Source organism: Furipterus horrens, unplaced genomic scaffold, assembly GCF_987537825.1.
Source record: "Furipterus horrens unplaced genomic scaffold, mFurHor1.1.pri manual_scaffold_6, whole genome shotgun sequence".
NCBI classification, from domain to species: domain Eukaryota; kingdom Metazoa; phylum Chordata; class Mammalia; order Chiroptera; family Furipteridae; genus Furipterus; species Furipterus horrens.
In genome coordinates this window covers 102,342,512-102,361,356 of record NW_028327176.1, presented here as the reverse complement: position 1 = coordinate 102,361,356, position 18,845 = coordinate 102,342,512, and the positions used below count along the sequence as shown (strand labels likewise).

Genomic DNA, 18,845 nt, shown 5'->3' with positions numbered 1-18,845 from the left:
TGGTTATTTATGGATCCTCAGAGTCTAGAAGACAACATGGTTTATATTAACACTGCAATAAATATGTATTGAATGAAGGCACCCCTGCATGTAATAAAGCTGATAGATTGCCTCTCTCCTCTGGGCCATGAGGTCACTTTTCAGAACTTTTGCTATCAGATCGTGGCTCCACTGAATCATGTAGCTAATCTTTGCAACTTGTTCCAAACGTGAACATTTAAGAGCAGTGAGGTCCATTGAAGACATTGCCTGGATTATAAACTAGAAATACATTCACAGTCATGATTCGTAATCTTCACAAGCTCTAGATTTGTTCTGATTATCATGCCTCCATGCCCTTTGTCTGCTATAAATTCCTGGATCCTTTACAAGCATGTTACTTGCACTGACTTCCTCAGAGACCAAACCCTTCCCATGGAGTGGTGTTCGAAAGCAAGAGCACACTGTGTACCATGTATCTGATTCTCATCATGACACTGAATTTTACAAACTATGTCAACGTGGGTAAGTTATACCATGTCTCTGAGTGTCACTTTACTTATTTGAAATGTGAGATTAATGATAGGTGATTACCAAATAGCATGATTATAATGTTAAATAGGAGATATGTGCCATCTTATCTTAACACCATCAATTATCATCTAAATGTTAGTCCTTTCACTTTTAATAAAGGGATTAATATACTTAGAGGTACTACACAAATATGAAATAATACTACTTATTCAGATCATTGTCATGAACTTCTTGTAGTTAGGCAGATTACCATGTAGTTACATAGATCTCGAAGTGCCAAGGTAAGCATATTTCATTTCATGAACTACATGACTTCTCCAAAGAACCAGACTCATATTCAAACAGGCAGAGGCCCTGTCTTTTTTTATAACTGAAGGTAGGCTATTTCCAAATCTCACCTTGAAGAATTGCCAGGCATTTCATGGATTGTCATAAATCAGTCAGCTGTATGCAGGGATCTGTTTCTCTATTCTATTATATCACGTTGGTTTATTTATGTAACTTGTGGCACTAGTACTCTGTCTTCATTACTTACAGCATTGTAATAAGTCTTGATATCTGATAGTATAAGTCATCCCGCTTTGTTCATTTTCAATATTTCATCAATGTTGAATCAAGATTCTAGAACAAAATATATTTATGGTTCATGACTTTAGGATGACCAGAATTTTTAGAAATGGAATGGACACACACATGCACATGCACACATACGCAACACAAGTGTTAACCATAAAAAAAGATAAACTGGACATACTTAAATTAAGAACTTCTGTTTAAAAAAAGATACAATTTAGAGTTCAAAAAGTAAGCCAAAAAGACTGACATGATATTTGTAATATATACATTTTACAAATACTTTATATCAAAACATATAGAGAATTTCTAGAAGTCAATAAGATACAGTCAATCTAATTACAACAGTGGCCAAAAAAATTGACAGATTTTACCAAAGATGGTAACAAAGTGGCTGATAAACATAGAAATCTATTCAATATAATTAGTCATGAGACAAATACAAATTAAAGCTGTGATATATACCATTACACAAAAATAATGGATAAAATGTTTCATTTCGTTTTTAAAGAGGAAAAAAATACCACATATGGGTGAGGATATGAAGCTAGTGGAAGAAAAAAACCTAAGTTTTTATAATTCCTTTGAAAAAAGATTTTACAGTACCTACTGAAGAAAAACATATGTGTACTGTATGACCCAATGATTCTACTCATGTGTATATACTCAAAAAATGTGAATAGTAATATGTACAAAGAGACATGCATAAAATGTTCATAGATGTTTTACAACAGCTCTAAACTGAAAAGAAAATGTTTAATAATGGAACAAGTAGGTAAATTGTATTGTGTGCATACAGTAGAATAACTATTAACAAAAATAAACTTCACATGCAACATGATTGAGTAGCATAAGCCTAATATCAAGTGAAAGAGGTTAGATAATAAAAATGTATATATTTTTATTAATATGAAGTTTCAAAACTGATCAAACTAACCTGTAGTTACATAAATCAGACTGCTTTTTACTCTTGAAGTTACTGACTGGATGGGGGAACCAGGGATCTTCTTGAGTGCTGAAACTATTACATATATTGCTTTTGGTGGTGGTAAATATATATAGTTACAAATTTATCAATCTGTACACTTAAGATTTATATACTTTATTAAGTGTACCTTAGTAATCTTTTAATTGACAAATTCCCTGAGGCAAAGAGGATAAAAAGATTGACAATATTTTCCTTGTAGTGTTCGTTCTTATGAACTCTGGCTAAGACAGGGAAGGGACTGTTCTTCATGTAAGTGCTTTCTGAAACAGGCATGGTCGAACAATTTAATACATCAGAATGAGTACATAAGGGCATGCCAGAGGGCTGTACTCAATTCTCCTCAGTTTTTTTTCCTCATTTTTGATCTTTCCTTCTACTAAATACAACTTGCAAATTTCCATGTTCTGTTTACAAATAAATAACAACACAATGTGAAACAGGAAAATAAATTTAAATAGTGTGTCATGTTTCTGACATTCTTGTCTGAAGATATTTTAAGAGCTTTGGCTTAAGATTGCCTATTGTGTATGTTAAAGTCAATGAGGTGATACCCCTGCTGCTCCTGTAAAGGTAAAGCTTCCTTTACCTCAGAACAAGCAACTATAATTTTTAAGTTAAAATGATCTCCTACTTAGTTTCTAAATCTGCAGTCTTCCAAGTAATGGAGAATCATTTAGACTATTCTGGAGGCTTGGCTATGGCCCAGGTCCTGGGACAAATCCTGTTCTAATTCTCTAGTGAGAATTAGACCACAGTCGGGGTCCCCAGAGTCTCCACCATGGGCCCACTTATTTTTCCACCCCCACAATCTCTACTCAACCTCTAAATCATGCTCTCCAATTCTAATCTCCATGTCTGCACCTTTGCTATTTCTGTAGGAGTTGCTGGTTGCCAAAAGCTCTTGTCTATTCTCTGCAGTCTTCCATCCCTCCAGCCCCACCTTCTACTCATCCCTGAGGACCCTCCCAGAGCCCAAAGGCTGTACTTTCATGAGAGCTCTGAGCCAATGGTGACACCTTCCTAATTACCTGAATTCAATCTTCATTCCAAAATGCTTCATGTACTATTGATACCCAAGTATCAACCTTTATCTTGATGTTTGACTCAGTTGCTCCCGTGGATATTTGAACCTCATGTAAACAATGTATTTATAACATTACTTATAGAGAAAAATATTAATAGGCTAAAAATCAGACTTTAGCCAAAGTAAATTATGAGTCATTTGCATTATCAAAATAATGCTCATAATGAATCACAATAGAAATTCTGGGAAAAATAGCAAACAATATATTTTGTAGAAATCCTTGTTTATGTGTAAATCTAAGTACTAAACTACATTTGTACATAAGGAGAAAAAATGGACTTAAAGACAAAATCTAAATTGTCAGTGCCAGTGGTTTAATTGACGTGAAACAAGTAATTTTTTGGTATATCTTAAACCTCTCTAACAGCCTTTTTTAGATAAAATCAAGGCACTTATTAATATATATCCATGAAAATAGCATAACAATTAAGATAATGAGCATACTCACCAACCCCAAAAGTTTTTCCTCAGAAAATGCAACAGAAGTTACAGACAGCCTCATAATGGGACTTAACTTAAATAATAACACTTTAGTGACCATATATAAATGTGTGTATATATACATATATAATTGCAGTTTTATATAATTGTATAAATAATGAGATAACAAATATAGTATTTATATATATTAACTTACTATATTTCAGTAGGTCTTTTTTATTTTATTTTTCTTCAGTTAACTCAGGGGAAAAATTGCATTTTACTGGATTTTTTTTGAGGGTTACATAAGAGAATAGGATGCTATTTCAACATCTATGTCACCAGATTACTATAAATTTTGGGGCTTAGGGGTATGTGACATTTTGGAGGGGAAAAGAGATGAAGGGAAAGAAAAAGATGACTAAAGAGCAACAAAGAGATTGTTTACATGTGCATGTTCCCTGAAAAAAATAATTCACAGAAGTGTCCTGACATCAGACACATTTAATAGTGAGCAGGGGAAGCTTGAGAGCAGTGACAAACCGTGTCATGGGCCTTATTCTGCATGTATCATTTAATCTACTTTTTGGAAGTTTTCTTTAAAAAAAGAATCAAACTCTCAGCCTTTTTTGCTTACCACTTATCAGGAAGGACTCAGAAATAAACTTGGCAGTTTGCGAAGAAAAGGTGCCAACCAAACTTAAAAACCTATATTTATTAATATCTTAAAGCAAACTTTTTTGAACAGAAATAAAGGAGAGGGTATATTAACTGACCTTCCTGTCTCCCAATGACCACCATTCTTAGTAGAATAATCAAATGTTATAGAATGTGTCTAAATCATGTACATAACTTAATAGTACCAAGATCATACCTCTCCTCTATAAGCAATAGAGAATTCAAATCTAATTTTTTTTATATTTTTATATTATTTTCCTGTTGCTACTATAAGAAAATTACTATAAACCTAATGTACTACAGCAACACAAATTTATTATTGTACAGTCCTGGAGGTCAGAGGTACAAATGGGTCTCCCTGGGCTAAAATCAGGGATCAGCAGGGAGAATGCCAGGAAGCATCCACGTGCCTTCCTTTTCCTACTTCCAGAGGTGCCCTTATTCTTTGGTGTGCATGGTCCCTTCTCTATCTTCAAAGTCAGCAGTGGCTGGCCAAGTCTTTCTCATAACTCAACACTGACATTGCCTTCCCCTTTCAAATTTAAGTACCCTTGTGATTACATTGAACTCACATGAATAACCCAGAATAATCTCCCTATTTTAAAGTCAGCTGATTAGCAATCTGAATTTCACCTATTACCTTAATTCTCTTGTCATATAATGTAACATATTCAACACTTCAAGGGATTAAGACATTAAGTCTATTATTCTTCCAATCACTGTCCCATCTTCCCTTCTCAATCTCAATGACTAATATATTAAACCTTGTTAGGATTCTTCTGGTTTCTTTTTGCAGAAAATATATAAAATTGGTTTTTAAAAGGTCTTATTATAAAACTTTGTCTCAGGAGCTGACAAGAATCTAAAACTATGTTACTTTTCTTTCCAGGGACAAGAATGAAGCACTTCTTATTTTTCGCTGCTGCTGCCAGCTTTCTGCCTATTTTGATTGTAAGGGTATTGTGAGGTTTATGTATTTCATGATTACTTCTTGGAAGAAATAAGAGCTAACATTGTAGTAGACTCACCTTGTTATAGGAACTGTTGTGAGAACTCTATGCCTGTTACTTGCCTAGTTCTCACCATTGAAAGTACAATTCTTAATACAATATTACAAAGAAATGGTAACTCCTGTAGTCAAGGTTAGATAACTAGGAAGTGGCAGAGCTTATCAGTAAACCCAAGTAGTTTGGTTCACTGGGCCCATACTATTTTATTATAGTCCCTCTGGATAATTCAAAAACACTGAGAATGTAGGGGAAGAATTACTTATTGATAATTTTTCCATGGACTAAATGGGAAAAATACTGTTTTGTTTTGTTTACTCAGAAAAAGTAAGTATTCCATTGATATCCAGACTGAGCTATCTGACTTATAACTATAACAAGATTTTACACATCAAAATTAAATATAAAATGAATGCTGCCAACAGTAACGAGAGAAGTATTATATAAGGAGTTATTAGCAATGGAGTGGATATGTAAGGCCTGAATATCGCCACTTATTAAAGACAAGTACTTCATCAATCAGAAACACAAACAAAACACTCAAAGGTAAAATAAGAAGTAAGTTTCAAATACGTTGTGTTCATCCACTAATATGTACCTGTAAAAACCTCAATGATGTAGAGAAAATATTACACTTGTTAACGTTTCCCAAAATATTTTTATTATGAGCTGAAGTTAATAGCTTTGGTATAGAAAATGGTTTTTATATTTTTATATGCTAGATAAGTCAGACATGGAAGGTACTAAATATTATACACAAGAGAAAATCCATATGCATTAGACTATTGAGGTGCTGGTTTAGATCATATCACTCACACCTTTTCCCAAAGAGAAAGCAGGTGGAGCTGTTGTTCAATCCAAAAATCATCGAGGAAGCTGGAGGTAGAGTGTTAAAGAAGACTCCTTCCTTTGCCTTTAATACCTACTTAATACTACACTGGTCTAGGCCACTTAGCCTGAGTTCTGGGAGACTGTCTGGCCTAGGTTGACATGTTAAAGAAGGAATCAGTATCACATACTGATATCCAATACTGACCAAAAATACAAAGGAAAAATATGAAAAGGTCGAAAGCACTGATAAAATGATATGTCTATAGACAGAGAGTTATTATAACACTTGCATATAATTTAGACAATCTGCTCAGAAAAATAAGGCTTAAGAATTTTAAATGAAAACATGAATATAAGACAAATAGAGCCCCAAATAGATGAATATCAGTGAAAGTAAATAAAAGCTGTTTCAGTTTGCTATTAAAAGAAAAACAACAATTTTTAAACTCAGATAGAAAGTAAATAGGCTGACCTCCAGGCTTGAATGTTATTTTAAACTTCTCTTCAGTGTCAGAGTATACTGGAATACTAAGCATCTAATTGGACAGAATTTTTTTTTTTTTTTTTACTGAGAGATTAAGTGTTCCGTGAGAATCTGGTAAATGTTACAGAATAAGGTCTTTGAATAAAAAGTGTAGGGACTGGTAAGCAGGTAATTAAGCTGGTTTGATCTTGTTGGAAGTACTTAGTGACTTCTCTGGTGATTAGGACCTGCGTAGGCCTCAGATCTAAAGGGCATATTGACATGGCTTGGTAGAGCAAGCTGCAAGAGCATACTAACAAAGGGACAGGCTTAGGCAAATATTCTGAGCAGTGTGGAAACTGGCACATTGGAATAACCAAAAGAAAATCACTGAGACTAAAGCAGAGAAAAGGAGGGGGCATGTCCTAAATAGAGTTTGGGAAGGCAGCAGGGTATTCATAGGCTCAGTTGAAGGTTTAGTTCTTTCTAAGACTTGTAACTGGTAAAGACTTTTAACAGAAAAGTGACTCTATTGTGTCTGCATTTTGAAATGTTCACTCTGGTTGATAACTGGAGAATGGGCTGTGAGGAGCCGGATTGGGAGTGAGAGGGAGAATGCAGAGACGATGGGTCATGTGCTCATTCTGGAAGGCCAGCAGAAGGCCAGCAGAGGACCCGGCTGTAGCCACAGTCAGTCCAGGGGAAGGAGAACTATGAGAGGTAAGAGAAAGGTGAAGAGAATATGGCATCCCTTACACTAAGAAAAAGACTATTTCTACACTGACAGCTTAGCCAAAGGAGTTAGTTGCCAATAGACTAAGGAGGACAATGATATTTGAAGAATATATTGAATTTACATTTTGAGTTTGTTGGTGACTCGAGGCCGTTCCAGCCTTTTTAAGATGTTTGGAAGCATCAGTAGCCTCTGTCCACCAGGTGGCAGATTACTCTCCCTCATCTAATCATGACAATCAAAAATTTCTCTAGATATTGTCTAATGTCTAGTGGGAGAAAAGAGTTGGGGAGGAGGTGTATCACCACTGGTACGAATGCATTGTTTAAGTGGAATAAATGAGGAGAGAGTGAATGTAAGACTATATTAGTTAGACAACAGGAAATTACAGGCAGCCAGTGCTGGCAACATTTTCAGAAATTTTGATAGGGAAAGAAAGTAGAGAAAGGACAATGATTGAATGAGGAAGAGAGATAATTCAAGAGTTTTGTTTGTTTACTTATTTTAAGATACAGGCAACATCATCATGAATAAATGACAGTGGGAAGGACCAAGACAAAAAAATGGTTGAAGATAAAATGGAAAGATAATGAGTAATATGAGATTTGGGGAAAGGTGGATGCGAATGGACTAAATAACACTGGTGGTGAAATGTGCTTTTGAGAGAATGCCCTGTTTTTAATTCCTTGAGGAACCCTATACAATTTTTCATAATGGCAGTACCACTTTGCATTTTCACTGTGTAACAGGATTATCTTTTTTTTTAACATCATTGCCAACATTTGAAATATATTGGTTTTAATAATAGCCATTCAAACAGATGTTTGGTGATATCTCATTGTGCTTTTGATTTGTGTTTCCCTGATGAATAGTGAGGTTAAGAACTTTTTCAAGTACCTGTTGGCCACTTCTGTCTTCTTTATGTCTTCTTTGGAGAAATGTCTATTCATGTCCTTTGTGTAAATTTTAATGGGTTTTCTTTTTTCTTTTTTTTTTTTTGGTACTATTGGGTTGTATGAGTCCCTTATATATTTTGGATATTAACCCCATATGATATATGTGGTTTGCAATATTTTCTCCCATTCTGTAAATTTCCTTTTCATTTTTTGTCACTTTTGCTGTGCAGAAGCTTTTTAGTATAATGTAATCCCATTTGTCTATTTTTGCTTTTATTGTCTTGCAAATGAAAAGAGGCCACATACTCAGTCTGACAAGCTCAGGAGAGGCCTATATGGCAGCATTATAAACTCAGAGATCTAAAGTAACCACATAGAATGGTCTGAAATTAAAATCTTTCTAACTAAAAGCAGACCATGGCAGGCAGTCATGTCCTGGGCTAGAATCTTCTGAAAAAGTCAATCTTTACCTTAATACAGCCCATCTATTTGTCTTTCTTCATCTATGATAAGATACCTTTGAAATGACCTATTTCCTCTTTAAAGATCACTCAAAGCTTAGGCACCACACCAGAGGGAAACCACAAATTTCCTTATTGTTAGTTATTGTGCTAATTGTTGACTGTTAACTATCCTGTACTCCCCTGTGTGAAAGAGGTATGTGTCCCTCATTTTACTTTTTATCCAATCCCAGAGGTTTCCCCGCTTTGCTGTATCCTGCCTGCCTTCCTACTCGATCACCAATAGATTTCATGGGACCCACTTATGCCTCCTCTATTGACTGTAATATATAAAATAAGGTTCATAACTGCCATTCTCCAGAGCATTTTCTCAATCCCTTGAGGTTTTGCTTCCTGGCAATTGATATCAGTTTGGCTAAAATAAATTCATAAAAATTCTCTACAGGTTTGAATGTTTCTTATGTTGATAGTCTGTGCTGGCCAAGACCAAAAGGCACTTTATCTGTATTTTTGCCCAAGACTTTTATGATTTCAGGTCTTGTATTTAAGTCTTTAATCCATTTTGAGTAGATATCTATGTATGGTTTAAAATAAGAGTTTGGTGTAATTCTTTCACAGGTGGATATACTGTTTTAAATTTGCCAATAGGACATATCTTATGTGAAGTGTTTCTGTCACATACACAAAATAATAATAGTTATAATGAAGAGGGTGGGAAAAATCTTTAGGAAGTGATGGATGTGCCCATGGTCTTGATGTGGTGATAGTTTCCTGAGTGTGTACTAATCTACAAACTCACTGAGATGTATACATTCAATATGTACACTATTTTACATCACAATTATGCATCAATAAAATAGGTTTTAAAAGAACACAGAAGAAAGTATAACCTGTTCCATAGGACCACAAAAGAGTTACCTGCAGTGTGAAGAGAAGTTGAAGCAGCTACCCTCTGATAGCTTCTCTTCACTGAAGAAAGTAAAGCATACCACAATCTATTGAGAGGGAAAATGTTATTGGGGTAAAGTGTACAAGTTCTGCAATAACATTGTGGACAGAAACAATGTGAGGTAAGCAGGTAAATGAGTAAAATTAATGTGCAGAATTAAGGGACAATTTGAGATGAGACATCCTGATAATGGGTGATACCAATATTAGTTATTTTCTGATATCTTTTGGTCAGTACTTAGCTGACTTAATGCAGGCAAGGACATATTTGCTCCCATTCAAAGTTGGTGTGTTCCTATATGAGGATGCGCAGGCAAAGGATTCAATCTTTCAGCAAGACAGTTGTTGAAATGAGAGGACATGGACAGAAAAGAAAGAAACGACGAGAAAGGGCAAATAGAGAAAATAAGGAATGAGCTTGATGGCTAATAGAGTGACTGACCTTAGCAACTTGGAAGAACAGAGAATCATGGTCAGACACTGAAATGCTTGACTGGGTAATTAGGTAGGGAGGTATAGACTTTTGGAGTGATTGTGAAATATAGATTGTGAGTATTGAGGTGGAGAACTGAAGAGTCTTAAAGAAAAGTTTTAAGAAAGGAAGAGTTCAAAGGCCTGAGATATCAGACAGCAAGAATTATCTCTGTGGATGCTGGAGTCCCTCAAGTTGACTGAGTCGTTAGATGGACAAAATGAATTGTTTCAGGAGACCCAATTTCCATGAATAAGAGGAAATAACAGAAGAATTGTTATAGGAGAGTAAATGTTCAGGGATGAGGTGGTAGTGCTAAATGCCATTAGTTTTATTGCAGATGTGTTTTTTGGAGGATCAAGGAGAATTATAATCTGGAAATGATAAGGGGATTCCTGTGAGTCATCGACCTCTCCTCCAGTCTAGACCAGAGCTACCTGTAGTACAAAGGGAAAAAAAACAACAAAATAGTGTATTTTTGAGAAAATGATGTCCACATAGAACAGTCTCTAGGTGGGTCTTCTGAATTTCCATATTTATGCTTTTTCTCTATACCCTAAAATTGGTTCCATAAAATAAATGACAAAAACTACTTTATATTTGAGGAAAGCATGACACTGTATCCTAATTATTCAGAAATTATATTGATAGTCCCATAGTAGTTTAGGAATAAATAGATATCACTCAAATTATACTACATAAGTTTTACCACTCTTTTTGAGGATATGAGGTACATGTGATATATTACAAACACAGAAAAGAACCTGTTCTTTATTGAAATTAATGTAAACCTAAAATATTAAGGAGTTATTCGTCTTCTGAGTTGCAAGATAAAATGTAAACATTTTTTTATTCACACAAACTCTAGATTGTAGCTAATTTGAGTCCTGTGTTATACTTGCAGATGCAAATATTAATGTTTTCTCATACGAATAAGACAAAGTTGTAAAATATGAGTTAAAGAGATTTGAGTCTTTGTACTCATGAATGAATCTCTTACATTAGGTTCTCCTAGACACATACCTTTAAACAGGAATTCAAGTATAAGTGGTTTATCTGGGAAGCAAAGAGAACACTTGCGGTAAGGAATGAGCCATGGAAGCGACATCAGTCAGTAAAAGGTGTGCTACCAAGACATCCTATTGTGGTTCATATTGCCTAATAACAACTGCTTCAATCTGGTCCAAAGTACCAATTACAAATTTGGAAAACCCCATCACATAGTACTGCACTACTCTATAGACTTGTATAATGTCAAATGGGCATTCAGAAATCTTTTAAACTAGTGCTGGAGAAATGGAAACTAACATATTGAGATAACATATTTTAAAATACTCTCTATCATTACTTATTGAATGTAAACTATAAATTAAAATTGTGTACAGGTCTGCAAAGTAGTATTTGTACATGACAAATTCCACTTAAAAGAAGGAAGACTAATAATTTTCTGGTAACAGGCAAGTTCAGCTATGGTTGCATATGACACAATCTTTACTGAATCAGCAAGTATCCAAGAAGAAATTGTTAATCTACATAATAAGCTCAGGAGAGAAGTAAATCCACCAGCCGGCAACATGCTGAAAATGGTAAGATTATTCAAACAGCAGTAACAATGATGACAATAATAGTAATGGTGTTTACTGGGTTTTTATTAAGTTCTATTCACTTTCAATATGCTAGAAGTTTGGTCTTCACAAGCAAACCCATGGCATAGCAACAGAAGAAACAGAGGTCCAGAGAAGATAACCTTCTCAAACTCATGCAGTTTGTAAATGACAGAGCAGCAACTCCATCCAACCAGACAGGCTGGCTTCATTCACAGTGGGCCCAGAACAGTGCTTCTCAAGCCTGAGTGTACTTAAGAATCACCTGAAGAACTTGGTTCAGCATAGGTTCCTGGGGCCCACTCTCTGAGATCCTGATTTGGAAGGTCTGGGATGAAGACCAGGCCAAGCTCCTGCTGGTGTTAATGTGGCCAGTCAGCATCCTCAGTATAGCAAACTTTTAACAAGTTATTGAGGTGTTTTATAGCTGTTTTCCTTAGGCAACAGCTCAGAGGCTAAGATATTCTTCTGAGAATAAAGATGTCCAGATTCTAAGCCAGGTGATGCTGCCAGGTAAACAGATATTGACAAATCTATTTCCCAGTTCCTTTGCATCTCATAAAAGGAGAGAGAAATTGTCTTTCCACTAAAAGCTTGATATGTGAGCAGTTTAGCTGCTATAAAACAAACAAAATCTAGGGAGGTCTCAGGTGATTAATGTCATGTTCATTATCTCACAGAAGTATCATTCAGTGTTTTGGAAAACCTTATTCTGGTTCCTTGAACCCTGGACTGGCCTAAAGTAGCAATGGTTAGAAATAGTACAGATTCTGCAGGGTGATTCTAAGTGACAGTTTCCTCATGCAGATGAAAAAGGGGAGGAAGCAAGTGAATAGATACGTGATTTCAAAATTTATCTCTTGGTCATCTTTGGATCTAAAGTGTTATTTGAACAAAACAATGAAAATCAAAGGCTATTTATCAACATTGTTACATTGTGAGGGTTGTAATTGACATGTCGTCGGCAGCCGTCCGTCTCGAGAGACGATGGTGTAGCTTCTTAAGAGTCTATCTGCACCGCCGAGAATGGCTGTGCAGTCCGACTCGGGAGTGACACGGTATCTGTCTCCTCCCGTGTAGAATCGACATCTTGCGATGACGCTGAAGCTACAGAGCCTGGGCAGGGTGATATGGAGGGTCTGCTGTTGCCCATGCAGCAGACCCCCCCTCTCTTCGCAGCTGAAGGATCCAAGGGAAAGAGGGAGTCAATACAGCTTGGCTTCAGGTGCACCGCAGGAGTTGCCGGTGTTGACTACAACGTCAAACCGCCTTAGGGACTCCGGCTCCGGATTTTCTGTCGGGGTTTACTCCCTTAGCCTTTCCCCTGAAGAGGTATGCCGCAAGGCAGCGGAGGTTTTTTGGAGGCAGAGTTTTCCTTCTCTGATGTACCCTGACTGTAAGATCGAACCAGCGACACTTAGCTCGCAGGCCGACGCTCAATCCACTGAGCTAAACCAGCCAGGGCCTTAATTGACATGCATATTGTGCTTACTACTGACAGTCACTCTTCTGGAACCTATTATATTAATTCATTTAATTCAATAACTCTGTGATTAGATACTATCATTTCTATTTTGCAGATGATTAATCTGAACCTCTGAGAAATTAAGTACTGTCTCCAGTCCTAAGTACTGGATCAGAACAGATACAATTGCAGATGGCCAGCTCCAGGCATCTGCTCTTAATTATTTACTTCCCTCAGGACAAACATTGTCTAAACTCCTTGGTTTCCAGATGAGCAAATAAGTGTAGCTAGGAGGTATTGAAGAAGTTAGAGAGTAAGTGGAAATTATAGCCTCTGATTTCTGAATTTCATTATTGTGAATTAAAGGTTTATACAATAGAAACATAAGAACCTAAGAATAGATATGTTCAAGTGCTAAGTTACAAAGGTATGAGAGAGCAACAAGATGATAAATGAAGTGCACCGATAAAACTGAGAAACATTTTAAAGGGAATATGGGAACTAAGCTCTTCCACAAACAATGCCTAGAACACGGGTAAAAAGTAACTGATAGAATTACTGTAGGGCTGAAAAGCCCATCACAACTGCCAGGCAGTTGTTTTTTAAAAAATGTTTAAAAGTTTCTGTATATTGGGTTAAAAACTGATTAAGCAGAACCACTTGTTAAAGGCAGACTTTATAGCTTTGGTGTAATAAGCATACACACTCACTTGTGATTTTAATCAAGAATGTATCACAGAAAGAGTATCTTATCAACATAAATCAGAAGTAATGTCCTAGAGAGCTTCCTTAAAGAGGTCTGAACAACAGACTGTGTAATGAATGTTGCAGGTAATTTATACAATAAGATAAGCAGACTCTGAGATGGAAATTAGCATGTGGGATATTTATTGGGAAACAATCTCCAGACTTAGGCCTACCTATGAAAATAGAAAGGGAAATAGCATTGGGCATGTGGGGGAGCTGCATTATTATGCGGTCCTGATAGAGGCCTCAGCTACTCCCTTGGGAAACTCTACAACTAGGAAAAACCTTCTGAACTGTCTTGAGTGGGAAGGAGGTGGCCTGGCATTTACAGTTCCCATGTGTACTAGCTGTTGGATATGGGCTGCCCAGAGAAGGGATTATGCTCATGAATAAGGACAATTTTAGGGAGGACAGGCAGTAGTAGAGTTGTCTGTGGGCAGGACTCCCAGCTTAAGAGGAAACCAGTGCTCCAGTTCAGAAAGGGATCTTGGTTGTGCATCACAGTTTGTGTGACAAGCAGTCAGCTGTAAGTTGCCAGGTAAGCTCCAGCCCCAAGCATTTGGTAACCTGGCCCTTATGGGCAAGAGTTTGTAAGAGTGAGTGTGATTGTTGATGGTATTCCCACTGCCAGAGGATCTTGTGCCTAAAGGGATGTGTTGTGTCATCTCTCCTGTATGCACTACTAAAATATTTTCTTGAATGAAGCAATCAAACTCTACAAAAGCATGTTTTTACTTTGACCCTAGGCTAATGAGTTACTTAATTCATCTAACACTTTACTAAATTCATCAGTCTGTGGTGTAATTCTAAGAAACGAACCCAGATGGCAGCATATATACGTAATAAACGTTGAGGCCAAGCTAAATATTATAAATCTTTGTCAGGGTGTCATCCAAAAATTATTCCAAAGAGTAGCTAAAGGACTTATGTAAAACCCCAGTGTAAAACACCAACTCCACAACTTCAGTTGATAATGTGCTGGATGTAGATATTTGAACAGTCTTTTAAATGAATGTTATGAAGTGTGAAAGGAAAGAGCATTTGAGAGAATGTCAGAGAGTCCCTTAACTAGTGATATAGACACTCTGCATTTCATTTTATTGGGAGATATAAAAAACAAAATGCTTCGGCTCTGCACAGTTGATACACATTGAGAGTTAAGGGCACACATTCTGGAGCCAGAACAGCATAGAATCCAATTCTCTTTTTGCCACCTATTTGTTGTTTTATATTAAAAAGTAATACAACATCTCTGTGCCTCAATTTTCTCATTTGCAAATGGGTATAATAATAATACTTCCCTTGTAGGATTGCTGTGAGCAAAAATGGGGGAATATACATACAGAATTGGTAACAGATCCTGGCATGTTGTATTAGCTATAATTTTTATTATTATTCACAATTTTATATGGAGATGTGTGACACTATACTTGTTTCTGATCACAGCCATCAATTATGTATTGAGCATGTAACATGAGATTTGCCATATCACAATTGAATTGTATAAGTTATCATATTAACATTTTTGAATAAACAATTGGGTAGAATTATAGGTTATGTTTTCCAGATGAAGAAACTGAGATTCAAAAAGATTAAATAATATGTAGCAATAAATGTTGGAAGGGATTTCTAACTTTGGTACTTTTTACTGGAAGTGTTTACTTAACCTTTTTAATACTTCTGAGAGAGAAGCTACATCTGAACTTTATTACCAAATTCTGAGTTAGTAAATCAAAGCTTAAAACAATGAATTGGAAGGTGTATCTTCCTCTTTCAATTGGACTATTTACAGTAGTATAATTATTTAAATTATTTAAATTGAAGATATTTCTAGAGTTGGATTTTTAAAAACAATAAACTGAAATCTTACCGTGGAAATGTTAAGCTCATGTGTTTGTTCAATATTTTACCCTTGCACTGTAGAGCTGGAATGAAGAAGCTGCGCAGAACGCCAGAATATTGTCAAAGGATTGCACCTTGGTAGAGAGCAATGCACTCAAGAGGAGAATTACAAGTAGGTATATGTTTGTATGACTTACCTTTGTGCTCACAAGTCTTCAGGGATTGTTAAATAACCTTGAAAGGGTAATTTAATTCGTGCTGTCTATATTTACACTTGCCCCATAAATGATAGTGAATTGTGGCCAACTACATTGTTTCATTATTATTATTTTTTTTTAATTTGGATAGTCAATTATTTTAAATTACAAATTCCATTCATTGGAAAAAAAAATCAAGGTTCTCAGTGTTACAGAATAGTTGAGTAATACAATAATGACTGTATGGACAGCTAGATAGCTAGATTTCCACTCTATGTTACTTCAGCTACCCACAATATCACCATACCTTAAGCTTGGAACATTAACACAGTTGAGAAGTTATACTCATCTCTACTGAGCTCAAAAATGACTCCACATCATGGCATATATAACGGGTGTGTCCCTGTTAGTTTCCAGGAAAGCCAATACTACTTACTACTCAAATAGAGATTAATAATATTTATGAAATATTGTTTATTACAAAATAGTTTTAAAATACTAATGAAACCTCCATATTTATAGATTATTGGGCATCTTTGCCCAATATTGTTGAGCAGTGAATTAGCAATGTGACTCTTCCTAAATGCACATCATTCCCAAATACCATGTTTGATTAAGAGTTCACTGCACAAGTGAGATGGCTAAATGAGCAAATGCTTATTTCAAGGACCTTAAATGATTAATACCTCTGTATAGCTGTTTTCAGACCACAAACCCTATTACAATTCATAGTCTGCACTGACTGATTTCACCCTTCTCCATCAGCTAAGGGGCAGAGACTGAAATGTTGACTTATTTGATTTCCAAGCTTTCCACATCATCTGGTACTGCCAGCTTCTCACCAAACCTGAGCACCAGATGTTTATTCATCAATGAGAAAGAAGACTGCCAGCAGAGATACAGACATTGGTTGATGACCAGTAAAACTTTTATAAAGTAAAAAGAAGGAAGTCATCCTCCTTGTAAAGTATTTTTAAAATTTTAGCATACAACTCAGCCCTTTTCTCTCCTTCCAGATACATTTTGTGGAGAAAATAAGCATTTGACATCTCATGCTACCACATGGTCAGAGATAATTGGAACCTGGTCCAATGAGTCTAAATATTTTTATTATGGCTTCTGGTCATCAACAGATGAAGAAAACACAATTGATCATTACACTCAGGTAATGTGAACTGGCAAATATACACATTGCTTAAGTGACTATGATCATGTGCAAAAAATAGGTGACTTAGAACTAAGGAAAATCATTCTACCCACCTTTTTGCAAACTTATACTAGACCCACTGAATTCCTCTTGTAATTTGCAACACAAGGAAATGTGATTCCCTTAATAGACAACTTAGAGAGGATGTTTCCTTCTTTACGAATTTGGTTTTCTGGGAAGTAAAAAGAAACATAAAATATCAATGTCATTTACAAATTATGTTTGTAAAGAATGAAAATAACTTGTAACTTATAATACAGAGAAGCCCTGCTTTTACCAGTTTATATTTATTGTGGTAACATAATATTCATATATAGTATAAATATTGTCATTTTAACTTTTTAAATTATGTACCATTAATGTTCATTGATACTAACTACATTCAAATTGTTACACAAATATCACCACCATCCTTCTCCAGAACTTTTCATCTTCCCAAACTAAAGCTTAGTACTCACTACACAATAACTCCCCATTCCTCCCTCTCCCCATTCTCTGGCAACCACCTGTCTACTTTCTGTCTCTACAAATTGAATCAGACAATACCTGTCTTTTTATGACTGCCTTATTTCACTCAGCATAATATCCTCAATCCATGTTCATCCATGTTATCACATGTGTTAGAACATTACCCCTTTTTAAGGCTGAAAAACATTTCATTGTATGTATATACCACCTGTTGTTTATCCATTCATCTGTCAATAGATAATTAGGTTGTTTCCACCTTTTGACTGAGAATAATGTTGTTATAAACATTGGTATACAAATATCTGTTCATATCCTAGTTTAATTATTTTGGGTATATACCCAGATGCAGAATTACTAGATCATATGGTAATTCTAATGTTTAATTACTTGAGGAGCTGGCATACTGTCTTCCACAGCAGCAGTACTAGTTCACATTCTCAACAGCAATGAAATTTCCAATTTGTTCACATCTATACTCTCTTGTTCTGTTTGGGCTGCTTTAACAAGTTATCATAGGCTGGATGGATTAAACAACATAAATTTATTTTCTCACAGTTCTGGAAGCTACAAATCTGTGACCCTCTGGAGCATAGTCAGTTTCTGTGAGAGCTCCCATCCTGGTTTATATATGGCCATCTTCTCACTATGTCGTTACATGGTCTTCTGTGCATACCTGGAGAGGGGATTGAGCTCTGGTGCCATTTCTTATAAGAACACTATTTCCCTCATATCATGGCCCCACCCTTATGACCTCATTTAACTGAAATTAATTCCTTAGAGACTTCTTCTCCAAATAGAGCCACACTGCTTGGTTAAAGCTTCAGAATATGAATTTTGAGGGCACAAAAATATCCAATACATAACACACATGCACTTCTGTTTGTTTTTGTTAGTGCTGTGTTTTATCTGTTTTGATTATACAACGTATGGTAAGGGTGAAGTGGTATTTCATTTTGGAATTGATTTGCATTCCTTTAATGATTAGTGAGGTAGAGCACCTTTTCATGTGTTTATCAGCCGCTTGTATATCTTCCTTTAAAAGAATTTTTTATTGTTATTTTATTAGAGTTGTCCCAATTTGTTCCCCCTTTCCCTCATCCACCCAGCCCAGCCCCCTACTCCCACAGTCAATCCCCACACTGTTGTTAATGTCCATGAGTCATTCATACATGTTCTTTGACCAATCCCTTCCCCTTCCTTCCACCATGTTGTATATCTTCTTTAGGGGAATGTCTATTTAAGTCCTTT

General features: G+C 35.9%; 1 protein-coding gene across 1 annotated transcript in view; it reads left to right on the top strand.

Annotated features, from left to right (window-relative positions):
- Nucleotides 1–429: 429 nt before the first annotated feature.
- CRISP1 (cysteine rich secretory protein 1) overlaps nt 430–18,845 on the top strand; it is a 28,741-nt gene continuing 10,325 nt past the window's right edge. The window contains exons 1-5 of the mRNA XM_090280469.1: nt 430–504; nt 5,146–5,207; nt 11,525–11,653; nt 15,807–15,897; nt 16,939–17,087. Of these exons, the coding sequence (XP_090136595.1) occupies nt 453–504; nt 5,146–5,207; nt 11,525–11,653; nt 15,807–15,897; nt 16,939–17,087 (483 nt within the window). The 5' untranslated portion in view covers nt 430–452. The remainder of the gene's footprint in view (nt 505–5,145; nt 5,208–11,524; nt 11,654–15,806; nt 15,898–16,938; nt 17,088–18,845) is intronic.